This window comes from Elgaria multicarinata, chromosome 4 (genome assembly GCF_023053635.1).
Source record: "Elgaria multicarinata webbii isolate HBS135686 ecotype San Diego chromosome 4, rElgMul1.1.pri, whole genome shotgun sequence".
NCBI classification, from domain to species: Eukaryota; Metazoa; Chordata; class Lepidosauria; order Squamata; family Anguidae; genus Elgaria; species Elgaria multicarinata.
In genome coordinates, this window is record NC_086174.1 from 86,334,456 (window position 1) to 86,359,505 (window position 25,050).

At 42.9% G+C, this 25,050-nt stretch overlaps 1 protein-coding gene across 1 annotated transcript in view; it reads left to right on the plus strand.

The window, feature by feature from the left end:
* TRDN (triadin) overlaps positions 1-25,050 on the plus strand; it is a 239,051-nt gene that overhangs the window by 32,475 nt on the left and 181,526 nt on the right. Inside the window, exons 3-5 of the mRNA XM_063125451.1 lie at positions 4,640-4,777; positions 7,514-7,543; positions 10,556-10,585. Of these exons, the coding sequence (XP_062981521.1) occupies positions 4,640-4,777; positions 7,514-7,543; positions 10,556-10,585 (198 nt within the window). The remainder of the gene's footprint in view (positions 1-4,639; positions 4,778-7,513; positions 7,544-10,555; positions 10,586-25,050) is intronic.

The following is a 25,050-nucleotide window of genomic DNA, read 5'->3' on the forward strand; positions in this document are numbered from 1 at the left end:
TCAGTACAATAAAATAATTCATTTGGGGAGTTGCTTCTGCCTTGGTGGCTGTGGAGGCTCTGTAGATTAAAACCATGGGATTTACCAGGAAAATGCCAAGGACCTGTTTGGATTCAGGAAAAGAAGGTATAAAATATGTGTAGCTTAACCTTTCATCTTCCTATTCTTACTTCATGTGTATTTTGTTCTCATAGGAATACATCAACTTGATATTGACAAAGATGTGGGGAATGCTGAGATCCCTAGAGGCAAGGAACCCATTTTCTTTTTTTAAGCATTTCAAACATAGCTGGCATGCTTTTTGGTTGTTTTAAGCTGCACAATTGCTTCTTTTTTCCCTTCCAAATTACAGGAAATATAAGGAAGATCAACCCAACAGCAACAACAAATAATAATAGTAATAAATAACAACAATAATAATATCTCACAGTAGATGTTTTCAGGAGCTTTGCATTATGAGGTTAAGTGTGGGAATGAGTGGTGATCTACAGTCCAATTGAAAAGAAAAAGGAACAAAGATTTAATAATAATTATAATAATAATAATAATAATAATAATAATAATAATAATTTATTTATTACCCGCCTCTCCACTTGGATCGAGGCGGGGAACAAAATGAATACAAAACGCATTAAAAACTGATTAAAAACATAACATACATGATTAAAACATCCTTAAAACCATTAGGGTGGGTCACACAGGCCTTTGTTTATTGCTTGTAAAATCAAGAAGTGACTTGCATGTGGATATGAGTCATAACAAGTCAAACACTGCAGATGGAACCTCAAGGTTTTTTAATGTATTTTTAAAGGAGTCAATTCAAACACTCAGCAGCAATCATCATGGAGAGAAACCATGTGTTCTATGTACATATGTGAACCAGTTCAGAGTAAATAATTCTACTTAATTAGAGAATGGTCTGAAATGCGCAGTTCAAATGCTGAAGCAAAAGGACATATATATGTTGCTCTAAGTTATTTGTGTTATATGTAGAGGGTTGTATCCAATCGTTGTCACTCCACTGATGGAAGGCACCTGGCAGTGGGGAGAGAGGCCATTTATGTGCTGCTCCTTCCAGTCCTCTGTGCTCCCATCTGCACTGAAGGATTGGTCCTCTGGAGTAGATTTGGGGCCTAGTGGACTTTTGTCAATTACCAAAAATGGCTACCTTCCCAACACTGATGGAAGGCACCTGGCAGTAAACTTCTGTTAACAGAGTGACCACAATTGGATACAACCCCATACTGATTAAGTTCAGCAAGGGTAATGTGCTTGTGGAACCTGGCAGGCCTTTGTGCATTCATTCTCTTGCTAGATCCAATATCATATACACAAAGTGGTGCTATGCACGCAGTTTCCAGGACTAAAACTCAATGCCTGGAAGTGTGTGTGTGTGTGTGTGTGTGTGTGTGTGAGAGAGAGAGAGAGAGAGAGAGAGAGAGAGAGAGAGAGAGAGATGCTTGACACTGGTTTGGGAACTGCACACAGAACAGAACCTTAGTGTGGTCAGCTTTGACAGCACCAAACACCTGTCTAGAAAAAGAGGGGACCATCCCAGGATGGCGGGAGGTGTGTAGGTGCCTTCCCCTGCTTCATCCCACCTCCTCGTGAGTAAACGTGAGGAGGCGGGAAACGGGCACAGAGCTCTTCAGGGGCTCTGTGCCCATTGGGGGTGGGGGGGTTGGTGTGTCTATGTGTTTAAAAACAACAACAACAACACCTTACTTTTTTGTTGGGAATGCAATTGCGCTCATCTCCCCTATTTATTTATTTAGTTTAAAAATGGTGAGTGTGACATCCCCCTTCCTCCTGGGATGTAGCACACGCATATGAATCCAGGGGGAGGATCTCGTGAGCAGAATATCATGAGATCCTCCCCACTCCCTCCTGGAAGGCCGGGATGTGTAGAAAGGGCCTCTATCTCTGAGTTGGGGTTAATATGAGCACAATGCATCAAACTGTGTTCTCGTTCAAACTTCATTAAATCCAGTGTGGAATATTAAACTGAAGAGTTCATGTATGAATACCCTACTTTTTCCTATCTAGCAAATAAAATCATATCCTTGTATTTCTCTTTTCAGCATTTTATTTTAACCTTTCTGCCGTTTCTTGTAAAATGTTTATGCTCTTCCTAATAAGCCATAAACTATGTCATTTATTTTAATTTTCTCTCTCTATTACATTATGTGAGCTGCCCTCACAGCCTTGAGGCACTTCAGAGGAAAAGGTGGCAGTAGTAAATTAAAAACTGGTGAAGCTACTTTGAATTAGGCATTTATTATACTTAAAACAATGCATTGTAAAAAAATGATAAAAAAACTGTATAGAATTATATTAGTTAATTTTGCTACAATAGATGTCTCTGTCAGAAATAAAATCCAAGAAAAGGAAACTGTACTTTTAATAGCTAAGCTAGGCAGGGAATTTTGATAGGTGCTGGCACTTTTGTATGCCCATAGTTCTGTAGGGGTGACAAGAGCTGCACTTGGCCCCAAAGCCTAAAGCCATGGTGTTGAACTGCAGCCCCATGGGGCCCCAGTCCAGCCCTCCGGAGTTCTCCAGATGGTTACTTCCCTTCTCCTATCCTCACCCCGTTTCCCTCAATCACTTATCATTTGGCGGTTTCTTGACTTTTCTATGCCCCCCCCTCTTCTAATGGGTGAAATGCCTCTCCTAAGGCAAAGTTACTGGTGGAAAGAGCTTTAAGTTAAATTATGCTGGTGTAGTTGGAATTTTGGTCCCATCTCTTTTATCTTTGACCCCGCCTCCACTAGAATGCTTCTCAAGAGCTTCTACAAACTTGAATTTCACCCTCGGGCTGAAAGAGATCTGACAGCCCTTGATTAAAGATACAGGTGCCCTGTCTTCTTCTGCATTGGGTTTCTTTATCTGAGCTAAAGCAGCAGTTGGTAAGGTTATGAAGTAGGGGTGAGGTGAGAATTCACAGTAGGAATGGTCAACTGTGTGAGTACCTGCTTGAATTCCTATGAGAACATCTTGAGTAGATCTCCTGCTTCATTTCTGCTTGTACCCCCAAACCCACCGCCAACTGCTAACTCATTTCTGGAAAAAAAATCATTGTGGGGAAATGGGATGGGGCTTCAAAAAAGACAATGCCTCTCCTCCTTCAGGGTAGTGATGCTGGTAGCATCTTTTGACACTGGGGACCATAGCTGTAAATGAGTTCGTCATTGTCAATTGACCGAAGTAGAAGTCCCAAAGATGTCATCTTCAAGCCCTCTGCTGCTAGCTACCCCCACCTTCACCTTTCCCCGTGGTGATGGTTTTCTCTCTTGTTTGGGTGATGGAGTTGTATCAATTTAGCCATGTGAGCAATCCTTTTGAACGCTCAAAATATCCCTCAAGGCTTTTTGAGCAGGAACGCTTGAAGCACTTCATTGATTTTGGGGGACAAGCACAAGGCTATTTGCCCACCCTGCCTATGACTAACTAGTATGAGTAAATGCCTGCATATTGATTCTATTGCTAGTCATATTAGAAGATAGCAGACGACCCAAAATATAAATGTCATTCTCTGGGCTATGATGCTTTACTTTTTCTCAGCTTCTGCATCTTCTGCAGGCTCCCACATTCCCAGATTGTTTCAGAAATGGCCATTATTCTCATAATTAGCTTTTATTTTTCATCCCATGTTTTCATATAGTATTGTACAAACAGTAGTGGGGGCGGGTTCCATAGCTCAGAGGTAGAGCACCTGCTTTGCATGGAGAAGGCCCCAAGTTCAATCTTGGAATCTGCAGATGGGGCTAGGAAAGAATCCTGCCTGAAACACTGAAGAGCCACTTCCAGTCAGCGTCAACTATACTGGGCTAGTGGGACCAATGGTCTGACTTAGTATAAGGCAGCTTTCTATGTTCCTGTGTTCGCTTGAGGAATAATAATAGTTTATTCCAGTCTACTAGAAATATAGGTAAGGCTTCTAGGATATGAATAAGAACAAAGAGACCCCATCTGCCAATGGTGGGTCATATTTGATTCAGCAGCAGATTGGTATGGATTGTACCAGTCTGTGGACTGGGGAGCAAAAGCGCCTCAGAGGATTGCAAGAGAATATATATTAGAAATTGAGTTGTGGTGGCAGAACTGCCCATCTGTTAGCATGTACTGAAGCCTTAGCTAGACCTATGGTTTATCCCGGGGTCGTCCCTGCCTGCTCCCAGGATCCCCTGTGTATCATTTACATGAACAGGGATGACCCCTGGGATGATCCTGGGATAAACCTTAGCTAATGGCTTCTGATCTTAACTACTGTGAGTAGAGAGGGTGAGGGAAGGCATTAACAGCTTTCATATAGACTATGGCATTACTTGTTTGGACACTCCAGTTCTTAAAGGTATTCTTCCTGACCAGAACCAAGTTTCCTGGTGTGCAGATCTGCGGCACTGGGCAATGTAATACTCTATCTACACATGTCTGTCCACAGGCAAGGATCGGTGCCTTTGAATGTACTTACATTTTTCTAGATCAGGCTTATTGTCTGCAAACAAACCCCATGTATTTGGGATCTCCTATCAAAACTAACTTTGTAGAATATTATTTTTTATGATGAAAAGTTGGTCTGTTAAAAAGCAATGAGCCCTCTTTCCTAATAGCCTTTGTCTTTATATTTTGCATTCAGGTCAGTCTGTAGACAAGCTTGCCTCTAATCCACTGAGAATCGTATATGGTGCCGTGGAAGACACCACTGATTGGGTTTATGGCTTTCTTTCGTTACTGTCTGACCTCATATTTGAAGATGAAGATGAGAGTGAAAGAGGTACAGTCAAGTTAGAGGCATGGTCTGATGTTTTCAAGTGATTGCTTTTATACTGCTGATTTCTTGGCTTGCCATCAAAGGATAAGAAATGCCTCTCTTTAGTTTTTGACACTCAAATACATGAAGTGGCCACCTTAGCCCCCAAACTGGCTTCTTTGTGAAATTACTTTTGTATCGTATTTAATGCGCTGTTATGGGGAGGATGCCAGCATTAAAACGTTAGCATTATTTTAAACTCGAAGTGTGCTAAAGTATGCAAAAATGGTAGAATCAGGCATGTTGTTTAATTCTGTTAAGAACGGGAACGTTTGAGCAATAAACAGAACTAAATGGACGCTCGATGCATTAGAATCCTAAGCCCCTCCAGCCCACCTTGTATTTAGCAGTAGGTGGCAGTGTTGCTGGAATAAACAATAACAGCCAAGACAGGCTAAAAGGAAGTTTGAATGCTAATGTGCTACCTATGGTTTCAGTAAAATATTATTGGCTGCAATCCAGAGAAACTGCACAACTAACGTCACAAGCTCAAAGAGGCTTTTGATTGTTTTGTCTAAACAGCAATCCATGTTACCTGCTTTGAGGAGTTAGTGACATGACAGGGGCTTCTTTGAAAAAGAAATTAAAAAGCTGGTTAAGCACTAGCCCTTGTGTGCCTCTAATGGAACGCCCTAGTGCCTAACCAATTTATTAAATATATGCAGAGAGAGAGAGAGAGAGAGAGAGAGAGAAGCAGCCTATCACATAAAAATGCTCTCCAATGCATGTAGCATAGATTATTGTTTAAACAAAATAATCAAGTGCACCTTTGGGCCTGTGCTTTTGTGGTTTAGGGACTGTAATTAAAATGCATCATCCAACTGCAGCTAGCTGTTGTGGTCTATGTTCATGAAACATCCAAAAATTATCAGGGCTTCTCTAGATGAGGGGAAAGCTCTGGGATAGATCAATAGTGGCGCTAGGTCATTTATATGATGCAGCAACCATTGCGGAGCCATCCCAGGGCTTTCCCCTGAAGCTCCGAATTGAGAAGTTGGGGATTTACCCTGATGTTTTTCACTAGGAGCGAGGCGACGATGGCATCTGCTGTCTGTTGACTTGCTCCGGAGCTGTGGCGGAGGCATGCCCCAGCTGATGCTGACCCCTGATTGGTCGCATTGGCTGGACAGGAACAGGGGGCAGGCCAGTAATCCAAATTTATTTATTTATTTATTTATTTATTTATTATTAATTACATTTCTGTACTGCCCAATAGCCAGAGCTCTCTGGGCGGTTCACAAAAATTAAAACATTGAAAGTATAAAACAACAGTATAAAACCATAATATAAAATACAATATAACCATAATATAAAATACAATATAAAATGGCTGCTGGGATGCCTCCCTGTCTTCGTGCATCCTCCGGGGACAGCCATATCCTCAGAGAGAGCAACCCTTTCGCCAAGTATAATCACACACACACACACACACACACACATTCAGCTCACTTCTCCCCTGAAGCCAGAAACGCATGAGAGGTAGAGCACACCTAATTTGAGATTTTTTTTTAATGGTCGAAGGTTAAGGGGGGAACTGGGGAGGGACTGTGCCTCTTAGATATATGCTGGGAGCTGGAAAACACTCAATCGGGGAGGGACATGCCGAGGCACAGCAGCACCCATCCGGTGGCACAGCAGTGCGGCTTCTCCCTCCCCTCCTCATTACAACCCCTGAGCTCTCTCCTTCACATGGATATAAGATAGACAGTAGATACAAGATGATATGTATGTTATTCTATATTCTCCTTATGTGCTGCTTTGCATGATGCTCTCAGCAGTGGAGTCTTTACATTATATTTGTTGTTGCTTTGTAGCTTCAGAGAGTTTTTCTTTTTAGCAAATATAATTAAAACCCAGCTGGAACTAAAACATTGTTCCTGCCAAACGTATTTGTTAGTTTGAAGTAGCACCTAATTTCTACCACTGTGGGAGCTCTCAGATCAGTATTGCATGTGAATACTAACCAGCGTGCTTTTATACCACCAAGTTGTATTCTGTGGTATAGCATCCATGTCAGATCATTTACTCCTGCCCCTAAACTCGAAATGGGGTAAAATGTAGTCCTTCACAAACTATAACTTGGGATGCTTTAATTACTGAGAATAAACATGTGTGGAAGCTATAGGCAGGTACTGTTAAGATTTTAATTTCTAAGGATTCCTAGTCTTCTACTTGGAAACAACAAAAAGAAGTAATTGAAATCTCAGAAATTCTTCCTGGAAGAAAAGGGTATACTAAATGTAGTCCATGAAATAATTTAAAAGTTTCTAGATCACATAATTGCAAAGAAAGATCTGAACATTATAGAAAGCATGACCCTAAATGTTCAAAAACAAGGCAGATAAGTATCATGCTTTTGGGAACTTCACGTAGGGAAATTACAGAAGCCCCAGTTGATGAGCAGAAGAGCTTGGGTGTGTGCTCATGGGTCTTTGGTGTTGACTCACATGGTCACCCTAATCCTTTCATTCTGCATGTGATCAAATCAGCTACTACCAACACTTCACCCTCTACACATGCAAATAGAAATGTGAACATCTCAGAATCAACCTGTTTTTTATTTTTATTGTTAAATTCATCATGCTTGAGTGCATTATAACAAGAAAACAACCGAGCACAGAAAAAAAAAGAAAGAAAAAAGAATGCTAATGAATTATCACACTGCTATTCATCTGCTTATCATTTTCTTTCTTGGTTTAGGTGAAGTGGAGTCCTCCATGAAAGCAAAAGGTTGGTTTTGTTCATCTTTATAAAAGGGCACATGCTTTGTTTGATTAAGTGCGTATTAGGCAAGAACAATACAGCTTTGTACTGCTGCTGCTGTTGCTAATTATAGATCTTCTTACTCATGGGTGAATACTCTGTGTAGATAAAAATCATCTGTAAGCCATGCAGAGTAGTGTATTCCTATGCAGTGCATTGGGTACTGTTGAATGATTTTTAGCGTGAAATACACATGATGCTTAAATGAGACAAAAAGGGCATGATCCACTGAATTTAGAAGGTTTGGCAAACTAGGGATGGATGAATCTGTCAATTTCTTTTTTCTTTTTCTTTTCATTTTCCCCCAATTTCAAATTCAGCCCATCCTGAACTTTGAGAATTTTTCTAATCTCAAGTTTGGTTTGTCCCCCAAATGTAGAGGGATATATCTATATCTATATTTATATATCTATAAATCTATATATCACATTTGTATGCATTCCCGTCACATTTCTCCTAATACATTTATTTTTGTGCATTTTTTTTTGCCTAATATGCACATTTTTGCAAGCAATTTTTCCTAATGAAAACAACTTTTTAAATGTTATTTTCACCAATATGCACATTTTTGTAGGTTCTTTTCCATAATTATTGCCTTTTCATATGCATTATTTTGATTGGTGATTTCCCTTCCGAAATTTGCAGAAGTACAAATTTCAAAGGATCATTTGCTTAGAAGTGTGAAATGCAGGTTGACCGACCCTCTCCCACATCTAGTGCAAACTGCCGTTCCTTTTCATAGGGTCTTATTCTGCATTAACTTGGTATAGCAATTCCTGAACTAGACTGGCTGCCTTGTTTGCTGGCTGGGTTCCTGACTGTGTCTTTAACAGCTGCCTGGCATTTAGACCTTCAACAGCTGAAGGATTCCCCACCCTCCTTCACTTCTTTCCTATATTGGAAAAAGGCATCTTCTTGACGTCTGCCTGTCGTCCAGCTGAAAAAGGCATACAAGCCCTGCAAATGAAATGAGGGGTTGTCCTCGGTTCTGTAGATATATTGACGTGTGAATGACTAAGGGTACTTCCAGATGGATGGATCCTAGCATTAGATGGCATTATGCAGCTATTCCACCTTTTTTTCCTTAACTGATTTTTTTCTGTAAAGAAAAAAGACTGAAAGGATGGGAAAACCTGGGGAAAGGGGGTTATAAAATGGAGATGATGACATCTGCATAGTATTGGGTGATGGCGCAATAAAAGCCTTGTCAGGAAGTACCCAAGTGGCCGAAACAAATGTTAAATCTATACCTAGCAATTAAATCTTCCCCCTTTTTTTTACTTTAGAGTAAGTGCAGAGCCCTGGTCCAGATCAGGACCATAGCTTGTGGGGTTAGGCGGCTTTAAACATTTCTCTGCTTGGTCCTCAACCAGATTACACTCCCCGTGCTTGCTCTAGAATAAAAATTGGGGCAAGGGGGAGGAATGCAGCTGCTAGATACAGCTTTAAAGTAATGTCTGTTTTGGTCCTTAGAATCATAAGAGGGCTTGGCTGAAATACTCTGGCACTGATTGCTCAAGTAGGCAGGAGCTCTTCTCTCAGCAGGAATGCGGGCACAATCACCCTGAAACAACAGGCCCTGGAGCTTGATATGGGAAAGCTGGTCATTAGAGGTTCCTGTGATGAAATTGCAGTATCTTATCAGATTGGACTGCCCCACCTTGGGACAAAACACTGCCTTGTTCCCTCCTGCTACAGGACACCATGCTGAAGTGAGGCAGTTTTAAATGGCCCTGATCTGCACACACACAAGGTGACTGTGCTGCCTCTTACAGCTTACACCTGGTCTTGAGCAGGTGCCATCCTGAGATCATAGCTAATACAGGGATGGAAAGGAAATAGGGTTGCCAGGCTCAACGGGGGACAGGCCTTTTGTTCTACCATTCGTCATACGGAAAGGAGATAAGCAGCAGCACAAATATTTTATTGTGTTCTTTGAATGTTGTATTTATATTTTAACCTTTGTGATTCACCTTTGGGCTGAAAGGCAGGACAGAAATAAATGACATTAACATCTAGCGTAGCCAGTGCAATTGTTACTACCATGGCAGTAATATGACAGGAAAATATCCACTGCCTGAAAATCTTCCTCCTCCTACGTAGTTATTAATGAAACAAGCATGTTGTATTCTATGGGTGCCTCTGCCCAGTGAAGTAGAATAGGTGACTAGCAGGGAAGGGACTTTCTCAGTGGTGGCCCCCTGGTTGTGGAGTGCCCTCCCGAGAAGGGCTTTCTCCAAATTTTCTTGATAGACATTTTGATGCCAGGTGAAGAACGTTCTGTTTACCCTGGCATTGCCCTTATTTTCTCTGGAAATTTTTTGGATCTTTTAATGCCACAGAGCTGCTTTATATAAATGTAGTAAGGCTATAATCCTATGCATGCTTATCTGGGAGTAAGGTCCATTGAACTTTTGGGTAGACATACATGGGATTGTATTCTAAATACATGAAAATCCCTTCAAAAGATGAACTCTCTCCTATCTATTTTGTGTCCCATTCAAGCTATAGATGGGTATTAGAAGAGCTAAGGTGACTCAGCTACTAGCATTGTGAAAGCTCCAGATATTACAAGAGCTCCAATTTGAGCAGAATTTAACCCATCTGGAGTCCTACCATCCTTCTAGCTGGGATGCAGAATTGAGATAGATTGAAAGGGAAGACCCTTAACTATCTGGCCAATTCCCAGGAATTGTTTGTATGCTTCCCCCACCCACCCCTATCTCCGGGCATCATCTCCTATCTCATTCTTCAGTTCTTTTGAGATATTTTCATTGAAGCCAATATTAAAACAATCTTCAATAGTAAAAGGCAAAGAATTGACTGTTGGCATCCTGACCCTATTTACGTAGAAGTAGGCCCTCTGACTTCAACTGAACTTCTATACACATTGCTTAGGACTGTAGCACAGAAGAGTTTATCAATACACCTGAAGTATGAGCTAACATTACTTTATGTATATTTTTGTTTCCTGTTTAGAAGGAATCCAACCACCAGTCAAAAAGAAAGGTGAGCAAATTCCTCTTCTGTCATAACATTCCAGATTTCTCTGTGTAGGAGAATTTAGTTGTAAACTTTACTCCTGTTGAAATGTTTCACTGCTACGGACAGGAGAAGTACAGTAAGAAATATGAGAATGATAAGGGCGGCGGGGGGGGGGAAGTATCTCTCTTTGCGGAGAGGATACTTTTGCCCAATTGAAAGCCCTCAAACTCTTCTACCCTGCTTGGAAGAGCAAGAAAAAACAGGATGAAGGGCAGGTGTGACATCACCCACCAGCCCTCTCCTTCTGCTTTATTTGCAGCAGTTGCTAAATTGGCCCATGTTGCAAATTCCACAAGAGCTGCAGTAATTTCTATTCAGCTTGCCAGGCAGCTTGAGAAGGCCTAGGACACCAGCCAGAAAAAAAGAAGAAGACAGCAAGCTACAGAACATAGGGGCCAAGAAAAAGAAAGAGGAGGCAAAGTCAACTTTGATCAGAAATTAGAACAGCCGCTCACCAGCTGCAGCTCATATCTATGTTTGTACCATGTTAGAAACCATATATTTACACATTACAAATATATGGTTTCTAACATGATACAAGGAAAGGCTACAGCAGAATACAACTGAAAGTGGGAAAGAGACAGGAAACTGAGCTAATGTGGGAGTCTGGAGAAAGACAGAAATAACAAGGAGGATGACAAAAATAAAATGCCCCTAGTCAGGGAGGCTGGAGGGCTACCTCACCTAAATTTGCTCGCCCCCCTCCCCTACATTTTTTACAAATAAATAATTAAATGTATTACGGATTGTGACGTTCCTGCCAGGGTTCCACCCTTCTCCAGTTTCTGCCTCTGAAACTGAGAAGCAAACCCCTCAGGAATGCCTACTTTCACTTGGATTAGTTGTCTCCATTGACGCCCACACTTCAGCCCCTTCTCTCTCTTTGGGTTCCAGAGACACCCAATATATGTTAGTGGTTCCCTCAACCCACTACAGGAGAGGTAACAAGGAAATAGATTTAATAATGGTAATGTAATATGTTAGTCAATTTTAAAAAAAAATAGATTTATTTGGGAGTTTGTAATTTAAAAAACAAAAACAAAGAAAGATTTATTTAAAACACAAAAATATATAAATTCCCTACCTACTGTACTCCTTCTAAAATCCTATGCCCCACTTGCTAGATGTTGCTTCTTCAGTCCCTAAGCCCTATCTATCTGATTAACTGTCAGATTTCCCTTTATATAACCTAAGAATCCTCTCACACAAAAGCCCCTCCCAACTTTCACTTACTCTCTACCATACTATTAACCCTGTCTTAACTGGGTTACACTTAACAATATAAGCATATACATTATAATCACAGGTATATGTTACAGGGATATTTTAGAAAACCTTTGTTTTTCTTCTTAAAGGTACAGATGCTATTATTTTGGGGCACTGTCACAGTGGAAATGGCCCACATATTCCTAATAGTAAATGCAATTGCAGCAGAAGGAATATTTTGACTTATGTGAACAGTTGTATATGCTTTTCATGAAGGGGTGCGTTGCACACATGTATAAAGGCAGTTCTTTAAAATGCCTGTTGGTTCAATGATAGAATGGACACTTAGATGCAGTTATGGTTATCCAGTCAGACAAAAAATTCATTATTTCCATACCAGTGCATTTTGTCCTTGTGAAAAATGTTGTCATCTCAAAACTGAAGCTTTTGGATTGCTCAATCAGATCAGTAATCTTCCTTTTCCTTTTCTTACTGAGATTATTCTACAAATACTAGGATAGCTTAAACCTAGGGTGACCATATGAAAAGGAGGACAAGGCTCCTGTATCTTTAACAATTGTATTGAAAAGGAAATTTCAGCAGGTGTCATTTGTATAAATGGGGAATCTGGGGAAATTTCCTCTTCATCACAACAGTTAAAGATGCAGGTGCCCTGCCCTCTTTTAAATCTGGTCACTCTAGTATAGCTCCTGCACCTTTAACTGTTGTGATGAAGACGGAATTTCATCAGGTTCTCCATATATTCAAATGACACCTGCTGAAATTCCCTTTTCTATGCAACTGTTAAAGATACAGGAGCCCTGCCCTCCTTTTCATATGGTCACCCTATTAAACCTGTAATATCACTGCTTGAGCAGAAGAATCTGGATATTAAGGGCTTGAAACTTATTGACTCTGTTGGGACATAATTACAAGAAATGTAAAATCATACTGTTTTCAACAAAAATGTTGAAGCAGGCAAGGAAGCATGTGAATCTGCTGACAAGTCTTTGTAAACTACCTTGAACTTCAGAAAAGGTGATTTTAATAAACTCAGAAGACTACTAAGTAGGATTCCATGGCAGGAAAACCCCAAAGGAAAAGTAGTTCAAGAGTTTGAGGTGGGGGAATAATACATATCAGATTTACAGATGGCACAAAATTGGGTGGAAGACAGAAACAAAACTCAAAATGATCTTGAGAAAAAAAAGAAATGAACTGATCTAGGAAACAGAAATAAACTACACAGGAATAATATGAGTGATACCTGGCTTGGCCTTAGTACATTTAAAAAGGATCTTGGAGTTATAGTTGATCACAAATGTAACAATTGTTGAAGTTCCTTAGTGAAGAATTTACATAAACTGCTTTATAGCTGTGAATATAAGGGTTAGATAAAACAGTTTACAATTTTGCTATTAAAGCACCTGCAGACCAGATAAACTGCCTCCTACTCTTTTTGGTACACCCTCAAACTTTTAGGCTAGCTACGGGACTGGCCAAAACCAGCTGGGAAGAGATGTTAGGGCTGGCACCAACACTCACATATACACACACATTCCTATCACCAGGGCAGGATCTACACTACTGTTTATAATAGGGATGTGCTCCGCTTCTAATCAGACCGGAGAAGCAGGAGCGGAGCGGGGGGCTTCGCCTGCCCTTAAGGCGGAGGCGAAGAGGATTGGGGGGCCGGTGGAGCATGGCGAAGAGGATTGAGGTGAAGGCGGATCCTTCGCCTCAATCCGTAGCTCTGCCGGAAAGGTAAGTGGGGTTTACCGGGCCCTGCCGCTGTCGCCCATCCGGAGACGGCGGCAGGGCCCGGTAACCCCCCTCCCCGCCCTCTACCTTACCTGCCTCCATCCGCGGTCCGTCAGCGGATCTGGAAGAGAAGCAGAGCGGGGGGTCCGTGCACACCCCTAGTTTATAACGGTTTATAATGATTACGACAACTGTTCAGGCCCAGGACACATTACAAATACCGTTTTCATACTGTTTTTAAAGTGTTGCATCCTGCTTGGTGTAGATCGGTTGGGGTCTCACCAGTTATAAATATCCACTGCCTGAAAATCTTCCTCCTCCTACGTAGTTATTAATGGAACAAGCATGTTGTATTCTATGGGTGCCTCTGCCCAGTGAAGTAGAACAGGTGACTAGCAGGGAAGGGACTTTCTCAGTGGTGGCCCCCTGGTTGTGGAGTGCCCTCCCGAGAAGGGCTTTCTCCAAATTTTCTTGATAGACATTTTGATGCCAGGTGAAGAACGTTCTGTTTACCCTGGCATTGCCCTTATTTTCTCTGGAAATTTTTTGGATCTTTTAATGCCACAGAGCTGCTTTATATAAATGTAGTAAGGCTATAATCCTATGCATGCTTATCTGGGAGTAAACTCATGTTTAAGAGGTAAATGAAGCTAGAAAATGCTAGTAAAGTTATGTTCATGGGTATTGTTTGAGCACTGTTTAAAATCTCACTACAGTGACGAATTATTTATAGTTATTTCTTTTAAATACTGCAGTGTTCTCATATCTATTGCAAAGGAGTGGTCATTATCCTGCATAATTAAGGTTGCAGTCCTAGGATACAGGCCTCACTGAACTCAAAGGGAATTATTTCAGAGTAATCATGTATAAGACTGTGGTGTAAATAAGAAGATTCCATTTAGGCCCTGATACTTTTGTCCCAATAAATAAATATTGACCAAGGACCATTTAAATTTTTTAGTGCTGTGGATTGATGCAATCCATTATCCATTGGAATCCATTACTCCATTACCATTACTCATTGAAATCATTAAGATGTAAGGGCATGAAGAACTGCAGCCCCTACCTCCTAATATTTTAAGGTATAACTCCCCCAACTATAATAATGTGTTTCATAATGTAAAAATTCAGTACCAAGCAAATCCCTCCTACAGTCCCAGGGTCAGACCTTATATGAACTTCCATAAAATGGACGATTTGCTACTTTTAGGGCACAGTACATACTAGGCTTTGCCCCTGATCTGACACAACAACAAACAGTTTCCCCAAAGACACTGTATCAACATAGAAATCAGTCCATAAAGTTTAACCCCAGCAAAGTCTATGAAAACCTATCAATCTGCTGGAAGTCACTCATCAAACTCCTATATATAAGCCATTTCTACCTCAAAATAAGCACATGCCACCCCCAAACCTAGCTGTCATACACTTCCAAGTGTATCAATCATCAGCCATTTTCTGAGTATACACTGAGGAATCTATAGCCCCCTAATTTCTGCTTATAATGGCAGAATGTGATTAGTCTGAGTTACCCTTATAATACAGGTCCACAACTGTGGTCCTTTAATTACACTACGGTAATAATAGACTGGAAATGTGCTTTCTTTAGGAGAGGAGATGCAATGAATAATGTATATCAACTCTAGTTAAATCCATTTGTAAGGCTGACCTGTCAGGAACAGCCACAGGTCAAAATACTCGAACTTCACAAAAAATATACTGGAAACAAAAATATACTGGTCGTATATTGACTCTTCGCTCCGCTGCGACTGCGGGTTGCAGTTCTCTACCGCCCCCCTGGCTCATCCTCTAAATTTCTCTCTGATCTGGACTCATGGCTGTCCTTTCTCCTCTCTGACAACTCTCCTACTCTGATCTTGGGTGACTTCAATATCCATGTGGATGACCCTCACGATGCTGCAGCTCTACGATTTCGCTCCTTATCTTCCTCTTACGATCTCAAGCTCTGCTCTGAAGCACCCACACATTCCCTTGGACACTGTCTGGATCTTGTTCTCACTCGGAACTGCTCTGTCCTGGACTTTTCTATTGTTGACTTTCCTCTGTCAGATCATCATCTAGTCTCTTTCAATATTACTCACAATCCCCCTCCTTCACGTCCTGCTTCACGCCCTTGTCGTGACCTGCATTCTATCAACTATGAGGCTTTCTCTCAGTCTCTAGCCTCCTCTCTTCCTTCTGTCTTCACAGCCGTCTCCTTGGACTCAGCCGTCTCCTCCTTTAACTCCACATTGTCTTCAACTCTTGATAATCTTGCTCCATCTACAACTCGGATAATTCGCCCCTCTCAACCCCAACCGTGGCTCACCTCTTTCCTCCGCTACCTTCGCTCTTGCTCCCGGGCAGCCGAACGCCTGTGGCGTAAGACCAGGGACTTGGCGGACTTTGTCCACTACAAATTTGTTCTCTCCTCTTTCTCTTCTGCCATTTCACTGGCCAAACAGCAGCACTACTCAACGCTGATCCAGTCAAATGCTAGACACCCTCAGCGGCTCTTCAAGTCCTTCAATTCTCTCTTGAAACCTAATCCACCATCTCTCCCCGCCTCTCTGTCTGCCAATGACTTTGCCTCTTTCTTCAATGCTAAAATCCAAGCTATTCGCTCCGATCTGGCCAACTCTGCTCCGCTCCCAGCTCCTGTGCCTCACCTGTCAGTTCCTCCTGCAACTCTCTCGGCGTTCCCCTCAGTCTCAGCTGATGAACTGTCTAAAATACTGCGCTCGTCGAAGCCTTCCACTTGTTCCCGTGATCCGATTCCCTCTCGCGTCTTTATTAATCTTATCCCCGCTATCCTCCCGTCCTTGCTTCACATCATTAATTCTTCTCTGTCCTCTGGCTCATTTCCCTCTGCTTTTAAACATGCTACTGTCTCTCCCATTCTCAAAAAACCCACTCTTGATCGACTTTCTCTGTCTAACTACCGACCTGTCTCTCTGTTGCCCCTTGTCTCAAAGATTCTGGAACGTGTGGTCTACTCTCGCTGTCTTGACTTTCTCTCTAGTAACTCTGCTCTGGATCCCTTTCAATCTGGATTCCGTCCTTTGCATTCCACTGAAACAGCCCTTACCAAGATCACCAATGATCTTCTCACTGCCAAGTCTAAGGGCCATTATTCCGTCCTTATTCTCCTTGATCTAACTGCAGCCTTTGACACGGTTGATCACGATCTTCTCTTAGATTCCCTCCATGACCTTGGACTCTGTGGCTCTGTCTATAACTGGTTCGCCTCCTATCTAGAGGGTCGCTCTTTCAGCGTGTCGGCTAACGGCAGCTCGTCCTCCTCCTTTCCCCTTTCAGTAGGGGTTCCGCAAGGCTCGGTGCTTGGCCCGCTGCTGTTTTCTCTATACATGCTGCCCTTGGGTAAACTTATTCAATCTCATGGCCTCCAATATCACCTGTATGCCGATGACACACAACTATACCTCTCATCTCCGGAACTTTCTCCTGATGTCCACGATCGTATCTCAGCATGTCTTTCAGATATCTCAGCCTGGCTGCTTCATCGCCGTTTGAAACTCAATATGGCAAAAACTGAACTGCTTGTTTTTCCTCCTAAACCTTCTCCTCACCTCTCATTCTCTCTTACTGTCAACGATGTCACGCTTACTCCGGTCAAGGAAACTCGTAGCCTTGGCTTTATATTTGATTCCTCGCTCTCCTTTATTCCTCATATCGAGGCAGTAGCTAAATCTTGTCGTTTCTTCCTGTATAATATTGCCAGGATTCGACCATTTTTGTCTGTCTCTTCTGCCAAGACTCTCGTTCACGCACTGGTTATCTCTCGGTTGGACTACTGCAACCTCCTCCTCTCTGGCCTCCCCTCATCTCACATCAGTCCGCTGGTCTCTGTCCACCACTCTGCTGCTAAGATCATCTTCCTGGCCCGCCGCTCTGACCATGTCACTCCGCTTCTGAAATCTCTTCATTGGCTCCCAATTCATTCCAGAATCCAATACAAACTTCTCCTGTTGACCTTCAAAGCTTTTCACGGTCTAGCTCCTGCCTATCTCTCCTCTCTCATCTCACACTATTGCCCCGCTCGTGCTCTTCGCTCCTCTGATGCCATGCTTCTTGCCTGCCCAAGGGTCTCTACTTCCCTTGCTCGGCTTCGTCCATTTTCCTCTGCTGCCCCTCATGCCTGGAATGCTCTTCCAGAACACCTGAGAACTACCAACTCAATCACAGCTTTTAAAACACAGCTAAAAACTTTTCTTTTCCCTATAGCTTTTAAACTTTGAGTTTGTTCTGACTCTATACTGTTAGCTTCACCCTTCCCGGTGCCTGTTTACACTTCCCTGTGCCTGTTTGCATTCTCCTTCCCTTCTTATTGTTTACTACAACTTTATTAGATTGTAAGCCTATGCGGCAGGGTCTTGCTATTTACTGTGTTATCTGTACAGCACCATGTACATCGATGGTGCTATATAAATAAATAATAATAATAATAATAGTATTGTATGCCATTTACTAGAGGAGTGGCAGATTAAGGCTTTTGAAAAATACTTTGTGGGAGGAAGAGCCAGTGAATGGCTATTGTTTGGTATATAGTGGTTATCCAAAAGTGTGCATTTGCACAAGAAAACTGTACATGTGCGTTGTACACATATACCACTATAAGAGTTGTAGTGGGGTGCATGGTATGCATGAGCAAAAGAAAGAAATTGGTCTCACTGACTCCAAACCTCACCAGCTGACACTGTGCAAGGTGTGTTAATTTCTGCAATGTGTGGTGCAGTCTGGGCTCAGAACATAAGTGTCAAGAGTTATGGAAGGAGGAGAAAGGGAGGAACCAGGAACCTAATGCACTGCCAGAACAGTTTAGCCCCTTGAGAATTATACCAGTTCAGACCATGGGTTCTGATGACGCTCTGTGATATGGCTTGGGCTGTAGGGTTCTGCTAGGGATTAAATCTTGAGGAGGGATCAGGTTGAGTCAAGTTTCTCAGGAAGCAAAGCAGAAAGAGATCTGGAGACTATGGATAGCTTCAATTGATGCTGGGGCTGGAAGCCAGATCTTTTATTCCTGGAAACAGTTTGAAAACTAAAACCCACATATATTTGCTTTCTTCACATATAGCATTTTTCACCAAACACAGTGGTTGTATTTGGAATGGGCCATAGCAAACCTCAGCTTCTTCTCTCCCTTTTCTTCTCAGCCATTGGAAGTTCAGAAGGTTACACTTCCGGTATCAATTAACTGCAGCTTGTCATGTTGTTCAAACACGTCAAACTATTATTATTATTATTATTATTATTATTATTATTATTATTATTATTATTATTATCCCACATTGTAAAGGTGCACCAGGGGGATGCTTATGTAATTTTGAAATCTTCCAAAATAAAATTCTGCATGTTTTAATGTAAAGTGCTTTGTACACAGATCTACAAAATGCCTTCCAGTGAGAAGTAGTTAAGAGACAGCAAGCCCACATTAGAAACCATGGTAAAAGCAATTCACATACGGGGGTGGGGGGGCACACTGCCATATGGAGATATAAAGAGAAATCAGCTAAACTCTGAAAGCACTAAATATGCAAATACAGATATTCTTTAGAGAGGAGTGAATGGAATAACTAATTACCCAAATGGTGCCAACATCAACTATACTTGGCAAACTCTATAAAGGTTTTCAGGAGAGAGTTGAGCTATTCTAGTACTTATGTTTTAAATGGTTCTGTAGCTTGAAGGAGGGCGTTTTTTTCTTGTCGCTGTTGGCGGATTTAGCCATTTCACCCCCAAAAAGCATAAATATTACTAAAATGAAACCTGGCTACTGCCTCTCTCAATATTATTTAAAGATTATTGTAGTGAAAGGAACACAAGCTTTTCCAATGTAAGTGGAAGGCCAGGGAAAGGACCGAATAATGCCAGCTAGGTGTTAACATTTACAGGTGTGTGACACATTTAGGGTAAAGTGTTGGGGAAAGTGCAGAAGTGATTGGATCTTCTTATGAAAGCAAGGGCTTCTCTCTGTAATCCTTTACTGTAATAATTTTCCTTAAATGTCTCCTGTTAGAAACACACACACACACACACACACACACAGCACTTTTTCACTGAACAAGGGGGTCAGAATTGAGATTATCCACAGTATAAAACAACTGAAACTAATGTTTGTTCTTCTCATGGACCATCATCCTGAGAGGTCCTGACCATTTGAACTCAGAAAAGTCTCCAGAGCTGATAGGCGAAGTCACAGCTACAGAAACACATTGTGAGGCTTCCATCTTCCCAGAACTGACTTTTCCACCAGAACCCAAATGTTGGGCCCTCTTTATCCAGAGGAGGCTCCATTATAATTGTCCTCAGACTCTGAGGACTCTATTCATGAAGGCACTGTCATTCTCAACCATTCCTGTATTGTCGCAGCCTGAGGGTGCTGAGACAGACCAGGCCCCTCTAAGGAACAAAGTCCCAATGCAGAGGTGGAGCTAACCAACCAAAAGGCAAGCAACTTCCTATTTAAGCTTCAGTCTTGCTCTGGTCTTTGTTGCGCTGGTTGACTTTCAGGTTTTTAAGCAATGTGGTCAGACTCAGCAGGTTGCATTGTTTTGTCTCCTGAGCAGACATTACATTTCATGTAGCACTTCTTTATTCTGCTCTTTGTGAGGTTTGTGGAGTAGATGGAACTATAGATATATAATATGTGGTGCAGAATGGTTGTTCTTGTTTTAATTGAGCTCCAGAACTTTGGTGTTGCAGTCTTTTCTTTGGAGTCTTCTCCCCAGTTTAAGGCTCTTAGAAGCACAATCCTCAAAACACTTTGGAGCTTTGTTAAAGTTACTGGCATTTATGCTCACTTGTAGGCATTATTTTCATGCATGTGGGTTTTTTTTCTGGTTTTCAGTAGGGGGCGGTCATGGGGCAGTTTTCGGCCTTGCTCCCAAGACTGCAGGGTGCATCAGGACAATGGAAGGAAATCCCCCTTCTTCCTCTCCACTTCCTGCTCGACAAGCCATTATTGTATGCAGCTAAGTGAACAAATGCTAGGGAAGATACTTTTGGGAGTGAGAGGCTGGCAAGGATGTGGGAAGCAGGGTAACCTACCATACGCGCAGTGCCTGAATATTGTTATGAGCTGATGAAGAAGTCAAGGTGGGAGTGGAGGGGCTCCCCTCTCTTTTTAGGCGTTCTTTTGTTATGTAGGCAGGTACTGAAACTTTTCTGGCTCCTCCAACCATTGGTAGCATATAATGTAATAACATTTAAACTTTGAATTAATTGGATGTGTAGCACCTGGAAAGGGCTTTTATGACTGATCTTATGCTAGTATAAAAGTAGCAACTTAATGCAAGATATTGATGGCTGTGATCAAACAGGTAATTATTATTCCAATCCAACTAGGGTAAGCTGCACATTGGAAACAAGCTTCATGAATAGATTGCTCTTCTGGAGAAAGTGTTTGCATATAACAAGTGTGTGTGTGTGTGTGTGTGTGTGAGGAGGTGGAGAACCCTGCACCTGGGGATACTTGCATAGTGTTCTTTGATGGGTTGGGGCCATTTGTGCCCTACTCAGCAAAATGTTGGTGTTGTCTGTGACGTCTTGCCGTCACCTGTGCCACCCACAGGCTACCTGACAGGACTATCTACGCCACTTGCACTCAGGACTTCACTCAATCCCCCCTGTGCTGATGACGCTTGTGAGGGTTTAGGACTACCACTGCTGCTCCTGTCTCGCCTTTCCTCTTTTAGGCCCCACAGCTCCACAGCCCAGCAACCCAGCCCTCCGTTTCCCATTCCACTGCCACCATTAACTGTTCCCTCTTCAGGCACTCTTCCACACCAGTTGTTTTAATTAATTGGAACTTATTAACATAAGTAATTGCATGTAAATAAGCTTAATGGTTTCCTCAGTTGCAGTGTGTATAGTTACAAGGTTTCAATGCATATTGGTTTCAGTAAATTCTCTCTTAATAGGTTTCTTTATAGAATTCTACTATCTATATTCTCAAATATATTTATTCTCAACACAATGGACATGGCTAGACGAGGGGGTGGAGGCGACGGTCTCATGATTTTATGATCATGAGATCATCGCCCTCATCTACACGTGGCATGTGATCTCCAAGGAGGAAGAGGACATCATAGCTGCCATTTTGTTTTTTTGTTTTAATCAGAGAAGAGCGCAGGAGCACTCCTGCACAAAAGGTAAGGTGTTGTGTGTGTGTTTCTTTAAAAAAGCACCCCTCCCCTCATCCCACCCCTGTTGGGCATAGAGCTCCTGAAAAGCTCCATGCCTGGGTCCCGGCTCCTCGCAGTTACTCATGAGGAACTGGGATGGTGGGCCACACGTTCGACGGTCTCGGGATCATCCCGAGACCGTGGAAAAATCAGAATAAAACTGTGGGACTATATCCCGGGGCAAGGGAGGAATCATCCCTCCCTGCTCCTGGGATCCCTGTGCGTCATGTGGACACACAGGGATGATCCCGGGGCAATCCCCGGAATATCGCCCCGTCTAGCCATGCCCCTTCTCTCACACCAATCCTTCTTATCTAGTATCTGCCCCTCAGGCTCTTCACACTCTACAATCCAACACTCTCTTCTCCTACCCTCTCATATATCCCTTTACTCCCTCTCATCTATCTCTTTTTTCTTCTCATCTATCTCTTTCATCTCCCAACTCCTGTCAGCTCAGACTATATATACATAGAACACATTTTTCCAGTTCTGCCACTCTCACTCTGCCAGCCAATCCAAGCACTCCCCCGCTGCCATCCAATCAGCAGTCAGGCATTCACTCCCCCTTCTGTTCCATACTTACCTGACCTGTAAGTACATTTAGGCCTACTTACTTCCTGGAACTGTATGCATTTTAAAACCTTTTAAAGACATGGGATGTGCTCCGCTTCTCCTCAGACCGGAGAAGCAAGAGCGGATCGGGGGGGGCTTCGCCTCCCCTTAAGGCGGAGGCGAAGAGGATCGGGGTAGCCGCGGAGCATTGTGGAGCAGATCGAGGTGAAGGCGGATCCTTCGCTTCGATCTGGAGCTCCGCAAAAAAGGTAAGGGGGGCTTACTTGGCCCTGCCGCTGTCGCAGCCGCCCATGCGGCGACGGCAGCAGACCCAGGTAAGGGGGAGGGGGGTCTGACCTGCATCCCTCCGCGGTCCCGCAGCTGCTTCAACTCAGCCCGAGGACTCAAATAGGAAGACTAGTCTTCCTGGTTGAGTCCTCGGGCTCAGTTGAAGCAGCCGCAGGACCGCGGAGGGATGCAGGTAAGGGAGAGGAGGGAGGGGGGTTACTTGGCTCTGCCGCCGCCCGTGTGGCGATGGCGGCAGAGCCAGGTAAGGGGGCAAGGGGGAGGGGGTATTGCCTGCATCCGTCCATGGTCCCTCAGCTGCTTCAACTGAGCCCGAGGACACAAACAGGAAGACTAGGCCGCAACTGCGGCCTGGTCTTCCTGGTTGAGTCCTCGGGCTCAAGTTGAAGCATCCGCGGGACCGCGGACGGATGCAGGTAAGGGAGGAGGGAGGGGGGGTCTTACCTGCATCTGTCCTGGCCCATCCCAGCTTCACTAGAGCCCGTGGCTCAACCAGGACGTGTAGGCTGCAATTGGGGCCAACAGTTCCTGGTTGAGCCACGGGCTCTAGTGAAGCTGGGATGGGCTGGGATGGACACAGGTAAGGGGGAGGAGGGAGGGGGGCCTTACCTGGCGCCACTCCCCGCCACTGCAGAGCTCCGATTCAGAGCCATTGCTCTGCAGCAGAGCGGAATTGCCCCTAGGCAGATCGAGGCGGGGCGGCAATTTGCGGATCGGGTGCGAAGATGAGCGGGGGGTCCATGCACACACACCATGACTTTACAAATATTTACATTTAAGGTATCTAAACATCACATTGTTAACTCGATAGTGCTGCTGATGAACTGATTCAGTGGGGAAACTTCTTCCAGAACACACCCTTTCCCACTAGTTAAGGGTGATGAATCTAAAGGTGTTCAGTTGGGACATCATGGAATTGATCAGGGCATGTGTAACTGTTTGCTAAACATGAAGATCTCTGGATAAGACCATAACGGGACCCTGCCTGATGAGACCAAAGTTCAATCTAGTCCCACATTCGTTTTTCAACAGTGGTGAGTCAGATGCCTCTGGGAACCTCACAAGTAGGGCCTCTTGTGCGCTTTTTGAGAATGTCAAGTGAGTCGCAACGCGAGAAATTGCCTCTACTTGTTTGAAAGAGATGTTGTCTCTATATGCAAAAAAGACTTAGAGGTTTCCGTTCTATGTGTGTTGCAAGGAGCTGTAATGTTTGTTGTTTGCCAACGACACATACTGGAAAGTGATCTTAAAAGTACTTTCATGCAGTGCTCCCATTTTTGTCTTATTGCCCAACAAAGGAATAATCAAAAATAATATCTCCCAAATCAAAATACCTGCTGCTGAGGGAAAGAAGGGACGTGTTTGACTAGCCTGCACTAATATTTTCATCACTGAGGGCTTCGGTAGAGCTACACCCCAGTGGGAAAATCGCTTAAAATTCTCAGCAGTGAAGCCTTAATCCATGCTAAGTCTGTATTGCTCTCTTCCTGCAAACAAAATAGACTTATATTTGAATGCATCATAAAATCAGGCCATTTCAACGATATGTTTGGTAAATACAGAAGTGCTGGTTTTGTAAGACCTGAAAGAGCTTGTTTGCTTCTCAATGGCTCCAATTAAGTCAGTCTGTGCTGGGAGAAATGTGTCTGGTTTCAGGACTGCTGCACAATATTTTTTTAGGACTGTTAAGATTCTCAGACACAGTGTTTCTGTTTAGCATAGCACCCAAAACAAACAGCTTGAAATTAACACCAGAGGTGTTAGCAATAAAAAGCCACCCATTGATCACAAGCTCCAGTCATCTGTATGTGGTTCCATTTTGTGTGTGGGATTTTGTACAATTTTGTACAATATTGAAGCAATTGCAGGATTGCACCTTGTAGTGAAGTCTCTAGGTTAGTTGTTGACTTGCATTTATCTAATGAGTTTTTTTAATTGTGCGCTCGTCATTCCTCACTCATGGTGGTTTATGGGTGTTTTAAATGAAGCCATGACCCCCCTCTTCTGTTTTTAAGAGCTTTTCTGTGAGGCTGGGGCCTGGAGTTGAAAGAGGGAGATTCAGTCTGTTTTTTCAACCAAAACTAAAGTGCAAGTCCCGACTAGTGCAGTTGGGTTACTCCACTAAACTAAGCTCCACCTAGAGGAAATGTAGTGGAAAGTACTGAAAGGAAGGAAAGTGCAAGCTCTTCGTGTAGTCATCCTATTTTAAGTCTGCGACAAAACCAGAAGTAGATACAGTGGGTTAACAATCTTGTCTAGAAAAGCTTGTTGTTTTTATGTCACTTGCCTGCAAATAGTTTATCTATTCTTCTGCTGCTTCTTAGACTTGCTGTACTGAAATTACATCCCGTAGGAAGGTGGGCTATTATGGTGCGCAAAAACACACACAACCCCATT